Consider the following 17,813-nt stretch of genomic DNA (forward strand, 5'->3'; position numbering starts at 1 on the left):
CCAGCACAGCCTTGCCGACACGTCTGCTTCAGCGCCACACCTGCACGGCACAATTATTTTTAAATTATGAAGTTTTTCCATGGCCGTGCAGGCCGAATGTTGAGCGGAAATTTCTGCCGCACATACTATAATAGGCTGTACTGTGTATTCTTCAGATATAATAGAGTAAGAATTGGTTCACCATACGACGTTTACAACATACATAAACAGCCTATATACGTCCCACTGCTGGGCACAGGCCTCCCCTCAATCAACGGGAGAGGGTATGGAGCATACTCCACCACGCTGCTCCACTGCGGGTTGGTGGAGATATAAAAATGTCATACGACGTTTGTCCACGTATAATCGCGCCACGCGCGATGGGATTCCCGTGCCATGGATAGGATATCTTATCTCTGCAGAACGGCTTAGACATGTATAAAATATTTCGTTAAAGAAATACAATAATAAAAACCTACACATCGAGTCGAACACAACTGAACTGATTAATATGAAATACTTTCTCAATTGCAGATTGCCAAGTAACCTAGCCAAGAACAGGTACACGGATGTACTCTGCTACGACCACTCGCGCGTGCTGCTGTCTCAGACGGACCCCGACGACCCCACCACAGACTACATCAACGCCAACTACGTCGACGGATACAAACAGAAGAATGCCTTCATTTGCACACAAGGTAGGCCATTTTAAAATGTATTAATACTGAAATACTGTATGAGACTTGGCTTTCACAAAACGGACGATACGTTTTTAAGAGTTTTTTACTAGGGGAAATGCCTACCGAATACAATACCCTATGCCGGGTACATTTTTTGAGGATTACGCGGTTATTATCATAATTAAATATGAGAATAGTATTTCAATACCGTTTTAAGACTTTTGAATCTTCTCATTCAAACATGGTTCAATTAAAATTGCTTCTAATACGCCTGTCGGTAACAACAAAGAGAGAAGATGATTGCTTATTTAATAATACTTGTTTATTTACTTTCTAAAACAATGGAATAAAACAAGAAATCAGTATTTACTGTAAAATTCTCTACCTACGGGTTTTAATTGTGGGTTTCGTGGAAAAGTAATTTAATTAATATCCAGTATTAGATTCCAAAAATAAAAATGTCAAAGAATATTTCGGCCTGTTGATTCTGAGAAACAGTTATTAACTCCGTCAATAACTATGAATTCGTCGGCGTTAATACAAATGTGGAATAATTTGGGATGCGAACAAAATTCACAGAAATTAAATTATGTGGGTTTCCCTCGAAGTGACGTATTAGTAACGTGTTGGCATTACGCCACTGGCAAGTCTGGTTATTTATAAACATCTAAAGGTTTCGGTTATGTATGGAAATAATTTCGCAACATGCCAAAGACATTTACGAATTATACTATGCTAAATGAAAACTCTTTATATTGCTTAGCTACAGATTTTGATACTTTTATAAATGTCCCTCTCTCCAAAGCACGGAAGATCCCGTAATTAAATTACTAAATTCGGTGATGACTGACCGTTTCCGACACTGCATAGTTTTTTATCGATATCAACAACTACAATTTTTTTCTGTCCTCGCGCCACTGTAACCACGCCGCACGATGTCCATCCACCGTAAATGGCATTAGCAGCTTCAGAGCCCGCTGTTGTCAGTTCGAAGTCGTTTCGTGAGCCATGTTTTTCCGTCACGCCTTTGGTTAAAAATTAAAACAATATTAATAATATAAGTACATTTGGGCTTATTTTATTGTTTGCTAACAAATTCACTTGCATATTTCCAGGTCCCCTTCCAAAAACGTTTGGCGACTTCTGGCGCATGGTGTGGGAACAAGGAACCGTGGTGATTGTGATGACAACGCGCGCGGTGGAGCGCGGCCGCGTTAAGTGCGGGCAGTACTGGCCGCTCACCGTTGGGTCGACGGCCGTGTACGGGGGCTTCGCGGTCACTACTGAGGCTGTCGACACTGAGGACGATTATACCATCTCCCACCTTGTCTTGACGGACGTGAGGGTGAGTGTAATCTTCAATGTATGTCGTGTAACTCGTGCGGACTCGCATTAACTAGATACCTCATTACTATGCGAGCTTAGACCGTAGAGCGTACTGGCCTCCTTCTCGTGTCGCACTTGCTCTTAATCTGTGCAGACCTTAAAGTATTTGAAATGGTATTAAGTATAGTGCCAATAAGAATTAAGATGATTCCGTGCTTCGGAGGGCACGTTAAGCCGTTGGTCCCGGCTATTAGCCGTAAAAACACCTCCACCAACCCGCATTGGAGCAGCGTGGTGGAGTATGCTCCATACCCCCTCCGGTTGATTGAGGGGAGGCCTGTGCCCAGCAGTAGGACGTATATAGGCTGTTTATGTATGTTGTATGTATAGTGACAATACGGCGTTGGTTGCAGACGGAGCAGTCGCGGCGCATCTGGCACGGGCAGTACACGCGGTGGCCGGACTACGGCGTGCCGGGCGGCGGCCGCGCCACGCCCGTGCTGCGCTTCCGGCAGCGAGTGCGGCGCGCGCAGCACGACGCGCGCCAGCAGTCAGTGCTCACACTACTACCATACACTCACGCTCACTACCATACACTCTCGCTCACTACCATACACTCTCGCTCACTACCATACACTCACGCTTACTACCAAACACTTACGCTCACTACCATACACTCACACTCACTACCATACACTCACGCTCACTACAATACACTCACGCTTACTACCATACACTCACGCTCACTACTATACACTCACGCTCTCTACTATACATTCACACTTATTACCATACACTCACACTCATGCTACACAAGATTATTTAACAGAAGCCTTCATTAAAATAACTAATTTACTGATGATCTCAGTCCAATGTTAGCACGGATTGCCTTATCATGGTTCATCGCAGGAACCCACTGTCATAAGTAAAAAAATATTTTTTTTCTGTTCTCATGTTTTTGGGCCACCCTGTCACCTGCGATAAATCTTGCCCGTGGCCAAGCAGAGTAACGTACAATAAAGTTTTGAGTAATTTGTTTGATCTCCTAGTCGAGAAGGGGACAACAATGATGTTCAGAACATACTCTTCGCGTTTTGCTTACGTTTGTAATGTTACGTTTCAGGCTGGGAGACTCGTGGGCGGGACACAGTATGGGACCTCCGATCGTTGTACACTGTTCTGCAGGCATCGGACGAACTGGTAAGATAATTTAATTTAATACATCCTATTTACACATACTTCTGTAGTCTTGAAATAACTTACGTGTTCTACATTCATAGTGGAAGTCCATGCTCTCGTGTCTACTTCTATGGGAGATTGGTGTAATTTGCGTGTTTACGGTAAACTTTTTCAACATTGGCAATATTCCAATATTAGCACCCTCAAGATAATAATAATATAATATTATAAGATATAAGAAATATACTTTCGGGATAGGCTCGTTGCAAATGTTAGGACGAATACTAGTCTATGACGAACAAATCATATCCAGTGTACGCGTTCGAAGTGCAACCGGTGCGCGAACACGCCCCGGACTCCACACACAAATTGCATTCCTTACGAGTGAGACAGACGGTCCGCGCGTATTCCCCCTTCTTAGCGGCTTACTGCCATTTGGACTAAAATAAGACCCAGATAAATATAGCTCGGCGCCCGATACGAATTGGTGCCGGCGGAGAGTTCCCGTGGTTATTATAAGTGAATGTTGAGTGCAGGCACGTTCCTGACGCTGGACACGTGCGCGGCGCGGCTGGCGGCCGAGGGCGTGGTGGACGTGCGCGGCACCGTGGAGCGCATCCGCGCGCAGCGGGCGCACTCCATACAGATGCCCGACCAGTACGTGTTCTGCCACCTCGCCATCCTCGAGTACGCGGTACGTAGCGGGTTGCCCACACACTATACTTAACGGCGAGAGAGATCACCCACTGTGCTATGGAGTCTGTTGATGTAATAAATGCAAATTATATCGATTATGCTACAAATTGCAGGTAATGAACGGGTACTTGGACTCGGCGGACTTGACGGGCTTCGACGCGGACAACGATGACGAGTCGGAATGAAGACTGGCGCGCAACCCCGCCTGCCGCCTGCTCTAGGCACACGCACACTGAGAGCGATATGCAATGGACGGTGCTCTCGACTGATTACTAATTAAAAGACGACGGTCTATGTCCATAAAGATTAGTACATGCTGTTTTAAAAGAGTTCAATAACGTAAATGTCGGACGTCCAAAAGAAAATATTTGATGTTCTTTCGAAGTAACAAGAAGATAATTTAGATTTATGGAACGGAGAATGTCCCGTCCGTAAACAGCTTACGTAATATTCTTGAGAATAAAGGGAGAGCGTCGAATGTTCAGAAGGAAGTAGTGTCAGCTTGTAAGCGCCAGAGCAGTGCAGTCCCAACACCGGAGCGTGAACATGCGTGTCATAGCGTCGTTAGTATACGGAACAATTCCCGCGCGAACTTGCCGAGACACTGAACGTCGCACACGACATGTGTTCATTAGTATAGTGCCAGCGTCGCCCGCGGACCTGTATACTAGTGTGTACCCCAACTCGGTGCAGTGAGGAACGTGCCCATGTGTTATAGCGCTATTCGGCCAAACTAGAAGAAATTACACCACACCCCGCGGCGACTTTGAACTGTACCCTAATGAAATTTAGTTCTGACGGTTTGAATATTTCAAAGCCGTCGCGGACTATACATAACAATTCCCTAGAATAAGTCCTAGTGAATGATTAAAATGGAAATCATATGAAAATGAACGTTCCTTTAGCATGAATAAGAACTGAAATTTATATAAATCAGTCCTTGGAAGGAAACCTCGTGATTCGAGTATTTATTTTGCATATTAAAAAAATCTTTTGTAACCAAAAAATATTTCCATAAATTTAGAATTTTATTATTTATTTATGTAAGAAGTATGGCTGTGTGAAGTTTTTGTCTGTAATTTATGTAGTTATGTTTATATTTTATTTCAGTAAAATATATGCCCATTTTATTATGGAATGAAATTAAATGTATACACAGAAGTGTCGATGGTTTGATACAAGTTTTATAAGGAGGTGCTGGTAGGTTACGTTATTCGCGGATCATTTGAACGTTTCACTCATACACATTGTGATGTCCGTATACACAACAGGACCCTTCGTCTGATTCGATCGACAACCAGAGTTTCACTTTCGTAATATTTAGTACCTTCCGAGTAGTGTAAGAAAAATAATAGTACCTTTACAGTTAAACAAAAAACTTGAATTAATTTCCAGCAGGACCCTCCGTGGTTTGAAGGTCTTCGGACCATTGGTGTATATCCCTGTATAGCGGTGCATTAGTACCTTCAGATTATCTTCGTTTTCTTTTAAAACAAATATTAGTTTATAAGAAATAAATCTACAAAATTTTTATACTGCCAGCAGGACCCTTTTTTGTTTTGGTGCTTTCAGTCCAGACATTCATATTTCCTAGCAGCAGTATATTAGTACTTTTCAAAAAAATATCGCTTAATTAAAAAAAAATGTATTAAAAAGTAATAAGACTGATTCTTTATCAGAGAAAATATTCTAACACTTTTATTTATGTGATGCAACCAATGATCTACTATGATCTTTATTAACCCACGCTGAACAACGTTTGATTGATAATTTCTATTGGTAATTGTAATTTTGATTGGTAATTGTAATTTTGATTGATAATTCCTAATGTAAATTTTTGTAAATATAATTTATTTTTTGTTATAATTTTCATTGTGTTTTCCTTTTTGACGATATCAAACTACATACCTACCTAATATAACATGAAAACTGATTTTTATTTCATTGGTTGCATCACATAAATAAAAGTGTTAGAATATTTTCTCTGATAAAGAATCAGTCTTATTACTTTTTAATACATTTTTTTTTAATTAAGCGATATTTTTTTGAAAAGTACTAATATACTGCTGCTAGGAAATATGAATGTCTGGACTGAAAGCACCAAAACAAAAAAGGGTCCTGCTGGCAGTATAAAAATTTTGTAGATTTATTTCTTATAAACTAATATTTGTTTTAAAAGAAAACGAAGATAATCTGAAGGTACTAATGCACCGCTATACAGGGATATACACCAATGGTCCGAAGACCTTCAAACCACGGAGGGTCCTGCTGGAAATTAATTCAAGTTTTTTGTTTAACTGTAAAGGTACTATTATTTTTATTACACTACTCGGAAGGTACTAAATATTACGAAAGTGAAACTCTGGTTGTCGATCGAATCAGACGAAGGGTCCTGTTGTGTATACGGACGTCACATTGTGGCGTGTTTCACATTTTTATAATTGTTAAGGTCTGTTGCAGAGACATACACGTATTCGCTGGGAGCATTACACACACATTCGCCCTTTATACCATTGTATTAGATTGATCGTATATAGCTGCACCCGCCGTGTCTGTTTGTGCAACAGGTTAACTTGATGTCCAGTATACGCTATGCACTGAAGAACTTCTAGACATCGCTACGAATTATACAAAATAATTATATTATAGATAGACTGAGTAATGTTAATATGCATCGATGAAGTAATACAACCTCTATATACTAGTCTCACTCTCTCAATTAATCTTCCTAATCAGCTTATATAGGATTTGTGGATTGGAGTTCAATCAGTCAACAGATTATTGATGGAAACGTGCGATTCTGTTATTGTCAATCAATTAATGGATAACATTAATCACACGCATTTCTCTGTTATCTCTGTTACAGATGGTATATCCGTATTGAACCTAAAAATAGCTTGCAGTTTCAGTGTTAACACTACTTGGTTCATTATTTCAGGTATTTTTTAACTGTAGATCTAACTCGCTTAGATGAATCTATTAATAGCTCCTTGTTAATTCTTGAATGATGCCTTCTGGAAAGCAGCAACAGTGCAGCCTCAATGATTAATGGGAATCTGTCTGTGCATCACACGTGTTTCATTGGGTGAGTATAGAAGTTTTATAAATGGTCCATCTGCTTCAGGAATTCGCCCCTTATGGCTCTTCTAAACTCTAGAACTTTCTTGAGTTTACAGTTTATCACCTTGTAAGTGTCATTTGTCCAGAGCAGTTTGCTATTATGTGCTCAAATATAATCTTAATGTGTCCCATCTCTGTGTATGATAACAAGTTCAATGCAATCTTTGATAGACATTCTAGGCTTCCATAATATTTTGCACCAGATTGGATTACTCGAAAAAATGGTTCTTTGGACCACAAATAATGAACTTATTCTTCAGTCTTGGAACCAAACTTATGTAGAGTTTTCTAAGAGATTTTTCCCATCAACAGTAAGACTGAGAACATCAATCCTTCCAGCAAATCTCTATTATAACTGATTTCTGGAACTCTTGTTAATTCCCCCAATTCATCGGCTTCCGCCATCCTGTTGATCTCCTCAACACCTTCTGTTCCGGAGTCTAAATTTTTTAACTGCAGGTCATACGATTATTGTCTTAATTAATTTGAAATTATATTATCTGTGATAGATTTTGGTCCAAAGAAATATCCAGGTATTTCCAGGTATACCTTAACTGCTTGCACAAGACTCATTTCTTCTTCTGCCCATAATGGCTGTAAGACACTTGCCGCAAAAACACACAGTGCTCCTTGGATTTACCTGCTGTTATTAATCGAACCTCCAGTGGTGTCAAGGCCTCTTTAGGAGGATTAATAAAAGCTATTGACGCATTGTTTGATACATCACTATTATATCCGGATTAAAAAATCGGGAAAAAGATTTTAATTCCTAATTCTCACATAATTCTCTTAATGCAGGTGGTAATAATGATGATATTGGTCTTGCACCAGCCATGATAAGATTCAATGTTGCAGTAATGTAAACTATTTATAAAATCTTGCATGAAACAAGTTCTGTTTCAACCTTTCATCAGTTTAGCATTTAACAATATTTTCTGGTTGATCTGCTCCGGGATATTTCTTCCACTGTTTCTTTACATTTATTTTGATGTTTCCAAATTGATAAAAAACATGAAAAATCTGTCTGCACTATGGAGCAAATATACCGAAGCAAGTTGTTGCACAAAATATGAATTCAATGGCGCGAAAGATTTACAAAGGATATATTGCTTTATGAAGTGACTAATCTTATTTTTAGTTTTGCCATTACAAATTAATTACATATAAATTGTGGTAAGCACTAATTCCTTTATACAATGTTCAAAGCTAAAACCATTTTAATGAAATGTTATAGAGAAGTAATAGGGAAAATATTTATTTTGAATTCAACATATCTACTCACAGAATACCTATATTTCGAATCGCCGTCCTATCACGAAACTTACATATCGCATTAGTAAATTGATTTATTATCTGCTTAGTTTCCTTCCACAAAAACATTGCATTTTGTTGACTTTCCCGTGAACCGTGATCTTCCAATAAGTTGTAGAAAAGACAAATCGACATATTTATTTGATTGAGAACGATTCGCGGGGATTTCAATGTAATTAAGTCGTCCTGTATAATCATCCAGTCAGTAATATATGCTTGTAATTTGAACACTCGTTCCCGCCGTAGGACTTGCAATTATACAGAATCTTAAATTACAACAATTTAACGTAACAAGATTCTCTTTATTAGTAAGGAAATTGTTAATCTGAAGCTGTTGATTCTTATACCTGTAAATATTTTAATTATTTTCTGTTTTTAAACTAAATTAAAACCCTTGTGAACTATGTGTGAAATAAAAAGAAAGTTGTAATATATACATTTTGTTGTTTTATTGTTAAATATTTTAAAAATGAGTATTTTAAAAACACTTATTCGTTACGAAAAAAGAAAATAATGAAATGAATCTAGGATAAACTACATTTAAAATGTTGTCAGTATAATTACGCCACTTCTTTATTTTCTTTTTTGACGTCATTGCTTCTATTTGGACAAGTGCTGTTACTGTATACCCGTCTGCTATCTGATAGGTCAAATAGCAGACGTTAGTATTAGGATACGAAGGTTATTTTTTGTGCCTACCTAATATCATTGTACCATTGTTTTATTAGCTAGGGCCCCTACATGAAACAATAAACTTGCAAATGCGCGCACAAATGTTGCTGTCGATTTTCGTAAAATTTTGTGACTGTTTCTAATCGAATGATATGCGATTGTGTTCCACGAAGTAATCGACAGTAATTAAAACCATTTAAAGGTACAGTGGCGACTGAAACCGATTGCGAGCCAGTCAAAACTGCTTTCGTCCTGCTATCCAATCAACTTAACTGGACCGAGGAGAAATTAATCATTATATTGGCTGTAACTGTATGTAGTATGGCTGTACTAAGGAATCTATAGTACCTTCACACTACAGCGAAGGCTAGTAGATAGATTTTGTGTTGTGCAATCGTTCTAAAGAATTGTCTAGATTTCAGAACGTGTAACGAGATTCGACGAGTATATCCAATGGAAAACCCTGAGATTTCAGGCTTTAAACTGAGGCACTGGAGTAGCCAGTACTCCACTAAACGTGCTTTCGGAGTCTGATATTTCTTTTTTATATTTCTATTTATTTAATTCAATAGTCTCAATATATGATTTATAAATGGCTACCATGTACGAACGTAGTACGTGTCCTACGTATATTCATGTCCCGCTTATCACTGCCGGAGTACACACATTCACAGACATCTCTTCAGAATCAAGTATGGAACTGGATGACATAGCTAAACAGCGTGATAACTACCGAGTTTTTTAATATAAAACTATATTTTAAAGAGCAGTGAAAGCGAAAATTATTTACACCGTAAACAAGAGTTTCATTAAGTACATAAATATAAATAAAATAGTCTTGAAAAGGAAAACATAATAGGTAAAAAAAAGAATAAAAAAAATAAAGAACAATTATTTTATTCAGAAAAATAACTTTTCATTCGTCTAGATTGCTTACAATTACAAAATCGTTTCAAAACAGCTTATAATTGCGTATATTATTAATTCTTACAATAAATCTTAATGTCTATCGGAGGCATATAAATTAATAACGTATCAAAAATAATATCACGTTTTATTATAAAAAATGGTTGTGCACTACTGTCATACAATTGGAGCATAGAATAACCAATAATACTTTCGTTGAATATTTTTAATTAGATATACTTACGAATTTGTTACATTTAGTCACTATTTAAAATAACAGGGAAACTGTTTAAAAAGTATATACTTTTGTTTAAAAATAATTAAAAAAACTTGTTTCGTGTGACACTCATTATTAGTCCTTAAAATTGAGAGCTTTTAATATTATTAAATAATTAGCTAACTTATTCTACGCAACTTTGTTACTTATAAGTCTAACTTATCTTAATAAATTATAAATTATGCTAAAACTGTACTTTGGTTCTTTGTGAAATTAAGTTTGATCGACTTTTATTATTATTGATTTACATAAATAAATAAAAATTGCTGCACAGGTATTATAAGTACTTTCCGAGTTTTCTTTTAAACGTTGTACATACTTAGTACAAATTATATTTAAAAACATTATTTGTGCATTGTCGAAACAGTTGCCCATAGAGCCACACGGTTATCTGGTGCCAGACCATAGTTTATGTGAAACAAATAATTTATTGCAGATGCCCTTATAAAATGATAATTTGGTCGTAAGGCCCAATAGAAAACCGGGTCTTAAAAAAAGTAACATTCGTTCATAATTATCCTACAAGGTCCATCGGAACGTGGCTCGCGTAGTTTAGGAGTAGAAGGTGAGTACAGAGGTTTGGTTTCCCCGGACGAAGAGCACGGGCGGCAGGTCTCGACTCAGCACCTCCAGCCAGGCCATGTACAGCGGCGCGGACACCGACCCCTGGGGACAACATCGTTGCTTTACTGTTAATGATAGATATGCCGTTGTACTACTTACGTACTTTGGGAAAATTCCCGGCGGTAAAAAGGCAAAAAGAGCTTTATTACCTAGCCTATAGCATACCCCAGACACTTCACACAGACCCTACACAATCACATTATCGTACACGCGCATCTGTGTGTGTGACGTCTGCCATACGATTGAAGGACTAAACTATGTCTGAGGGGTAAGGTAAACCTACCTCAGTCGCTGGGGAGCGGAGAGTTGCCATTCTGTACATAGTCATTCCTCATTCTATGCCTGTAGGCAGATGGGATCAGAGTACAAGAAAGAACAATTTGAAAAAAGAAGCAGCCGGTGTTCTTACTATTAAAGAGTTTTTACATCAGGAACATTCGTATTTTGGAAACATTTTCAAGAACGGTAAGTACATCACTAATTACAATAGAACATGCTTAGGGCGTTTTCGCACTACTTACATCCGATCCGAGACTGCGAATGACGGATATTAAAAACTACCATCAGATAGATGTGGTGAGCAAGCTACCATTCAAATAGTTCTACGGCCAATTCGGATCCGTCGTTTATCGGACTCGGATCGAATAAGAATCGGAGAAGTGCGAAAACGCCCTTAAAACTATTTAATGTAAAAAAATATCCGGCTCGAAGGAGCACCTATTGTGTTAAGATTCAAAATTATAGATAACTCATGCCTGTAACCCTCATTACGGAGCTCTACGCCGGAAAATATGACTTCTACGGGGTAGGCAGACTACCTACAGCCACACTTAGTGCTTACTTAAGTAATTCTATGATGGGTATGATGAACCGTGATGGCGGCAGTGAAGGTACCACGTTAGGACATCGTAACGAAAACTTTGAGGGATGATTCAGACCATGATTCTGAGTTGACATCAAGTGGAATTTTCCGTCGCAAAAATCATGTATTTTTTTAGTTATATATATTATATAATCATATATATATTATGATTATATAATTGTTGTGTATTCTTAACAACCATTTATGAAATATCAGCTTATAAAAGTGAAATATTGTGTAACTAGGTTTTCCTTCGATGAGCTTATATATTTTTTGATAATAACAACAAGCTCACGACTACATCCCAATTGGGGTAGTCAGAGGTACATCCATCGCCAGACGAACAAAGTACCGAGCTTCCTGTTGGACCTGTTGGTTCAACGCCGTCTATATAATGGTCTGGACCAAGTATATTAGTGACAACTGCGGGCTTAGCACCGTAAGCACGCGACTCTTTCTCGCCGTGACAGAGATCACCTGTCTCTTTCTGTGCAGTACTGTGAGAGAGTGACGGGTGACGTATGTCGAGGCGAGAAAGAGTCGCACGCTTACGGTGCTAAGCCCGCTGCAATTTTTTGATAATTAAGTATGTCGACTTTGATTCGATTACCTTTCTCGGCATGGGCAGCGACATGACAACAAGCCTCGCGTCCTTGGAGTTTTCTAGTAACAACTCGCGTAGACGCAGCTGTCTGTTCGTCTTGCCTGCCAGTGTCAGCATCTCAGTTTCATTGATGCGGCATTCTGAAAAATAAAAACCATTTATTTAAAGGTCAATGTAAAATTTTCGTCAAAAAACTATTTGTAAGTACAATGTGGTACATTAGGATACTCTTCTTTGGTGGTAATTATGTATGATTATACGTATTTTTAGTTGTGTTCCAATAAATCACCATTGGTGAAAGGAACCGCTCAGTTCAAAACTCGTGGTCATAGAGCAACACAGGACCTCTAGCTTCTAGCATAGCACACGCTGACGTGCTAAGGCTGTGTTTTCATTGACGCGGAGCTGTGCGGAGATGAGTGGAGATGTGCAGGAAGCGACCAATCACCGCGAGGGAGAAAGTGACAGAGCGTCTTCGTTATCGCTCTATCGAACGCTGTGATTGATCAAATCCGCACATCTCCACTCTTCTCCGCCCATCTCCGCGTCCGTGGAAACCCGGCCTAAACCATCACTGCAAAACCATTAGACGCAGCTTATGCGGTGTACGTAGAGGAACGTGGTTGCTTAACGATCATCCTCACCGCACGACGCGATTGATGCGATATCGCAGGATATTGTTTATCGGTGCAATACTTATTATTTATTCGTAGGTGCAATATGATAAATCGCGCTATGAGGAGGGTAGCTTAATGTCCGCATAATAAAAATATTACAAAAAATACACGATAAAAATGACTGAATAGTACCTTCATTAGCGTTCTCGTCAGTGAACTTCTTGGTGAGGTCCTCGAAGAGTTTCTTGGTGTCGTCTTGCGGCGCCTCCGTGATGTCCTGAACCATCGTCAGCGACGAGTAGTCGATCCGGAACTTGCCCAACAGGTTGGCCATGCTGCAACGTATTGGTCGCTAGAGTCGATTGTTAGGTGACTAACGTGGGTGGGACGGATACAGGAGCTATCAATATCAACATTGTCTTGCACCCATATTCTAAGATGGTCACACGAAATTTCCTCCACTCGACTCGGCCTCAGCTGAGTATTTTGGTAATCCTCGATTTGGGGACTTTAAGGATACTTTGAGGATTTGAGGAAACAATGACGTCATACCTCACTGGAGTACATTCGAGTTAAAGTTGAAGCGCCGTCTAAGCTGAAGCTTTTGAACTGAGTTCGAGGTCAACAGAGTCGAGAAAGGTTCGAGTTAAAATCTATGGGTGTTAGCCACTTACTTCCTCTCCTCAAGCTCCATCTCATGCCGCCGGTTGGCGAGCGCGAAGATCCTGAGCTTGCACTTTGCCCACGCCGACCTCTGCGAGATGATGTACGGCATCAGGATCGTCAGCCCGCCGTCGTCGTACAGCCACCACACGTCTATTGTGCCTGCCTCCTGGGAAATCCACGAGATGTCTCAGAATACTAACTTAAATGTTGCAGCGTCCTTGGTTCCCGTGTCGAGGGCGTCGAGGTAGATACGTAAATACTTCAAAATTGTGGCTTAATTTAAAGATAATGTATGGAAGATTCCGCCAACTAACATTTCATAGGGTCAGAACTCAACACTAAACGAATAAATGGAAAAAATACGGAAGCTTCAGAAGTAACGCCATCTATTGACGCAACGTTACCTAGCTGACTTCAAAATTCAAAATTCAAATTCAAAATTCAAAAATATCTTTATTCAGTAGGTAACATAGTTACACTTTGAATCGTCAATTTTTGACTGAAACGCATCACCTTAAGGCAGTTGCTTTTTCTGGCTTTTTTATAGACTTATTGTAGATTTGCCGCATTAACTACTTGGCCGGACAAACTGGGAGCGCTGAGGGCACCCGGCACTAATTAGATCTGTCAAATTAGAGAAGCCAGTGTCGTGACGTTCATTAGCGTAGTGACGTATCAGCCGAGATTAGGCCGATCGATTCTTTTCTATCTATTTTTATTATTACTATTATTAATTTGACTCAATAAGGAAGGTGTGAATGTTACCTGGTTCCTCTGGAAGATAGTCATCTGTGAGAGCTGGTCCTTGGAGAGCTCGATGCCGGTAGAGGTCTTGTAGACGATCTGGCGCGCGATATCCAGCGGCTTCTTCTCCTTCTTCTTCTCCTTGCTGTTGCACTCCGATATCGTGAACGAGCGCGACGTCGTTAGGCCGATCAAATCTGTTCAAACGTACAAAACACAATTCTTTATTACACAAAAGGCGGCATAATTGCTAAGGTAGTAATTTCTGGTGATCTGATATATTTAAGTAAATAAGCAGGGCACAGACAGTGCAAAATAATAAAAGTTACTACTTATGCGCCTGGATTTCGATTATCGCGCGCGGATTTTTTATTCCACCCAATAATATAAAAGCTTTCCCATTGTCTAATCTATTTCTGTACCAAATTGCATCAAAATCAGTTTTGTAGTTGTGGCGTGAAAGCGTAACAGACAGACAGAGTTACATTCGCATTTATAATAATATAATAGGGACTGCATTCAGTACTTCACCTGAGATATGTCTTTAATCTTATACGTAGTTAGGTTAGGTAAATTTAGGTAACTACTAATCTAAAGAATTAATTATATCTTTTACATTACTTACTGGTAAGATTGTGTCTACTGGCAACTTGCGAGTCAGGTGACCTGATATCAAGGTCCGAGTCCGCGTGCATGATATGCGGGGACCTGACTCGGAGGTCCCCACTCCCACTGGACGTTGCAGTCAGTCCTGACACTACGCCCTCCTCTGACACCACCAGGCTGTAGTCCAGACCCCCTGATACGCGCAGTATAGCTACTGCTAGACGGTTCTCGAATGCCGCGCTGTGGAGTACAAAGTCACTTTAGAGCTCTTGGTAAGGCAAAATGACAAGAAAGAGCTAACATGTAATCGTCTTCTGTCGTGTGGGTTGTGAGGTGAATTAACAACCTCATCAACTCTACGACAACGTGTAAGAACTTACATGTTAGCTTCTTCTAGGCAGTGGAGGTGTAGTAGCCCTGTTTGGAGAACGAGTGACTTACGTATTGTCACGGGTTTGAATCCCGACTCGGGCTCTAAACCACTGAATCCAACTTTGAGTTTGAATTCATGATTGGATCATAGATAATGAATTGATATCACATGGTTTTCCAGGATTTGTGCCCGGTCAATGGCAATAGGCTCGCCTTCTATGGGACTTAAACATAACTGGCGAGAAATGGGTTCATGTACGGTCTACAGCCGCACATTGCACTTTCAGCACTTTTGTCACGTTTTGTAATAATTAGGTCATTACACGTCAGTCCGCATTTAGCAAGCATTCCGCGTGTACTCATATCACTCTATCATATAGCATTAATTACGTATCAATTATATTACTGTACTTACGAATAAAAGGAACTATTTTAGTATCAGTGAGTTATCATTCATCTCTACAATCAACAAGCAGTAAAGTGTGTATGTGGCTAGCGGCCCATACATCTTTTTGGTCCTTCGAGCCGGATGGTGTTTAAGTGTGTCTTTGTGCGGCAGCGAATCGGTTGAGTTGGCCTCCCACAAGCGGGTCTCACCAACTCGATTGAGAAGGCGCATATGTGGTACAGAGGACAAAGAACACCAGACAAACAGCAATATCAAACAAGCAAGTACTAGAAGCAAAAACATTCAACATTAGCAAGCATAGCATTAAACAAGCAATTTAGCAAAAACAAGCAGCACCATAACAGCAACAGAACATTAGCAAGAGTATTTCAAATCCTTTTATCATGGAGGAGTTTATACAAAAACAATATCAGCTTATGCAAGCAATGAACCAACAATTAGTCAACTTTAAAAAGGATTCAGCAGAAAGGAAAACACCTGAAAGAATCCAGAAGAGAGTTGCAGATTTGGACAACTATTGGAGAGAATATCAAACCAACCACGAGCAATTGAGCGAGCACGGAGACCGTGGACATCGCTATTTTACAGATAAGTCTTTCGAGGAAACCAAACAGTTTTATACCGTTACTAGGGAACATTTTATGGATTACTTAACTAAAGAAAAGCAACCGTCGACACCAGCATTAAGACCACCCGTTCTCATGTTTGAATCGACCCCCAAAGCTGGCACTTCGTCGAACTTATCAAGCGACAACGACCAGACCAAAACAAAACAGGGGACTTCCATTTTAACCCTTAATTTACCGAAAACAGCAAATGTCGGTATAAATAGCAAAACTGACGAGATGATGCGTAAGCAAAGGAGCAACTTTAAAGCATTTGAAAGAACTGCGTCAACTATAGATATCGAAGCTATCAAAGAGAAGTGGCAATATGAAGATTCTTTAAAAGCGTTAGAAGCTCGATGGCTAGCAGTAGATTCACTTCATTGGGAGCTTGATAGCTACCTCGATGAAAAGGATGAGCAATATGAAACATCTTACAACACATGTGAACTGATGTACAGTGGCATGAAAGCAAAAATTAACACAAAGATGTGGTCAGCATCACACAGAGAAACCACGACGCCTAGGATTGAAATTCCGATTTTCAGCGGCAGCTACCAGCATTGGACGTCATTTAAAGACTTGTTTGTTGAGACAATACATTCAAACACATCTCTTTCGAATGCGCAGAAGATGCAGTTTCTCAAGAGTAAAGTGAAAGGAGAAGCTGAGAAACTCATTCAGCACTTAGCAATCAGCACCGACAACTATGCTACTGCCTGGGATATACTCAATCACAGGTTTAATAACAAAAAGTTGATTTTCTCATCTCATCTCAGTACATTACTCAGCGTGCCCATCACTCAGCATTTATCATCTGCATCAGTGAAGAAGCTCCACGACACTACAAAAGAATGTCTAAACGCCATCAAAAATCTAAGTGTAGATATTTCGTCGTGGGACCCGATACTAGTGTACCTGTTGTCGCAGAAATTGGATGCAGAAACTCACAATGACTACTTAGACTCGTTAGAGGAGCCACGTGAGTTACCGAGCATTGCGCAATTTCTAGACTTTTTAGAGAGCAAATTCGTATCATGGGAATCATCTCGTCGTAAACCAGAATTAGCAAAGACAAATCATCAAGAACAACAAACAAACAAAAAACATCAAACGTACAAAACATTCAACACGAAACAAAATATGAATTATAAAACTTATTCTAATTCATTTACAAAATCGAATCAAACATCATATAAATGTCCACATTGTGACGAAGATCACAAATTATATTGGTGTAAAGCATTTCTCGAATTACATCCTGAAGCAAAACGGAAAGCAGTTACGAAATACAATTTATGTAAAAATTGTTTATACGAACATAACAAAGAATGTTATTCGGAAAAAAGGTGCCGCGTGTGCAACGGCGATCATAATACGTTGCTACACGACGCATATGCATCAACGAGCAAACACATGGTTCCGAACGTCGGCTCCGAAAACAGGAAAGGAAACAACAGTCATGTGTCTCAAGAAGATCTATCAGAAACTCTGTTAGCAACAGCACTCATTAAAACAAAATCATTCGATGGTTCTTTGATAACTTTACGAGCACTTA

General features: G+C 39.5%; 2 protein-coding genes across 3 annotated transcripts in view; one reads left to right on the forward strand and one right to left on the reverse strand.

Annotated features, from left to right (window-relative positions):
- Positions 1-5,106, forward strand: part of LOC126371033 (tyrosine-protein phosphatase non-receptor type 9) — a 61,182-nt gene extending 56,076 nt beyond the window's left edge. For both annotated transcript variants that reach the window (XM_050016230.1, XM_050016229.1), the window contains 6 exons: positions 514-677; positions 1,775-2,004; positions 2,399-2,535; positions 3,109-3,185; positions 3,701-3,858; positions 3,974-5,106. In XM_050016230.1, the coding sequence (XP_049872187.1) occupies positions 514-677; positions 1,775-2,004; positions 2,399-2,535; positions 3,109-3,185; positions 3,701-3,858; positions 3,974-4,045 (838 nt within the window). In that variant the 3' untranslated portion in view covers positions 4,046-5,106. The remainder of the gene's footprint in view (positions 1-513; positions 678-1,774; positions 2,005-2,398; positions 2,536-3,108; positions 3,186-3,700; positions 3,859-3,973) is intronic.
- Positions 5,107-9,844: 4,738 nt separating this feature from the next.
- Positions 9,845-17,813, reverse strand: part of LOC126371032 (bumetanide-sensitive sodium-(potassium)-chloride cotransporter) — a 66,387-nt gene continuing 58,418 nt past the window's right edge. Inside the window, exons 15-20 of the mRNA XM_050016228.1 lie at positions 14,889-15,109; positions 14,285-14,460; positions 13,528-13,685; positions 13,046-13,188; positions 12,243-12,376; positions 9,845-10,812 (exon numbers count right to left, since the gene is read on the reverse strand). Coding sequence (XP_049872185.1) covers positions 10,699-10,812; positions 12,243-12,376; positions 13,046-13,188; positions 13,528-13,685; positions 14,285-14,460; positions 14,889-15,109 — 946 coding nt within the window. The 3' untranslated portion in view covers positions 9,845-10,698. The remainder of the gene's footprint in view (positions 10,813-12,242; positions 12,377-13,045; positions 13,189-13,527; positions 13,686-14,284; positions 14,461-14,888; positions 15,110-17,813) is intronic.

Source organism: Pectinophora gossypiella, chromosome 11 (genome assembly GCF_024362695.1).
Source record: "Pectinophora gossypiella chromosome 11, ilPecGoss1.1, whole genome shotgun sequence".
In the NCBI taxonomy this organism is placed as follows: Eukaryota; Metazoa; Arthropoda; class Insecta; order Lepidoptera; family Gelechiidae; genus Pectinophora; species Pectinophora gossypiella.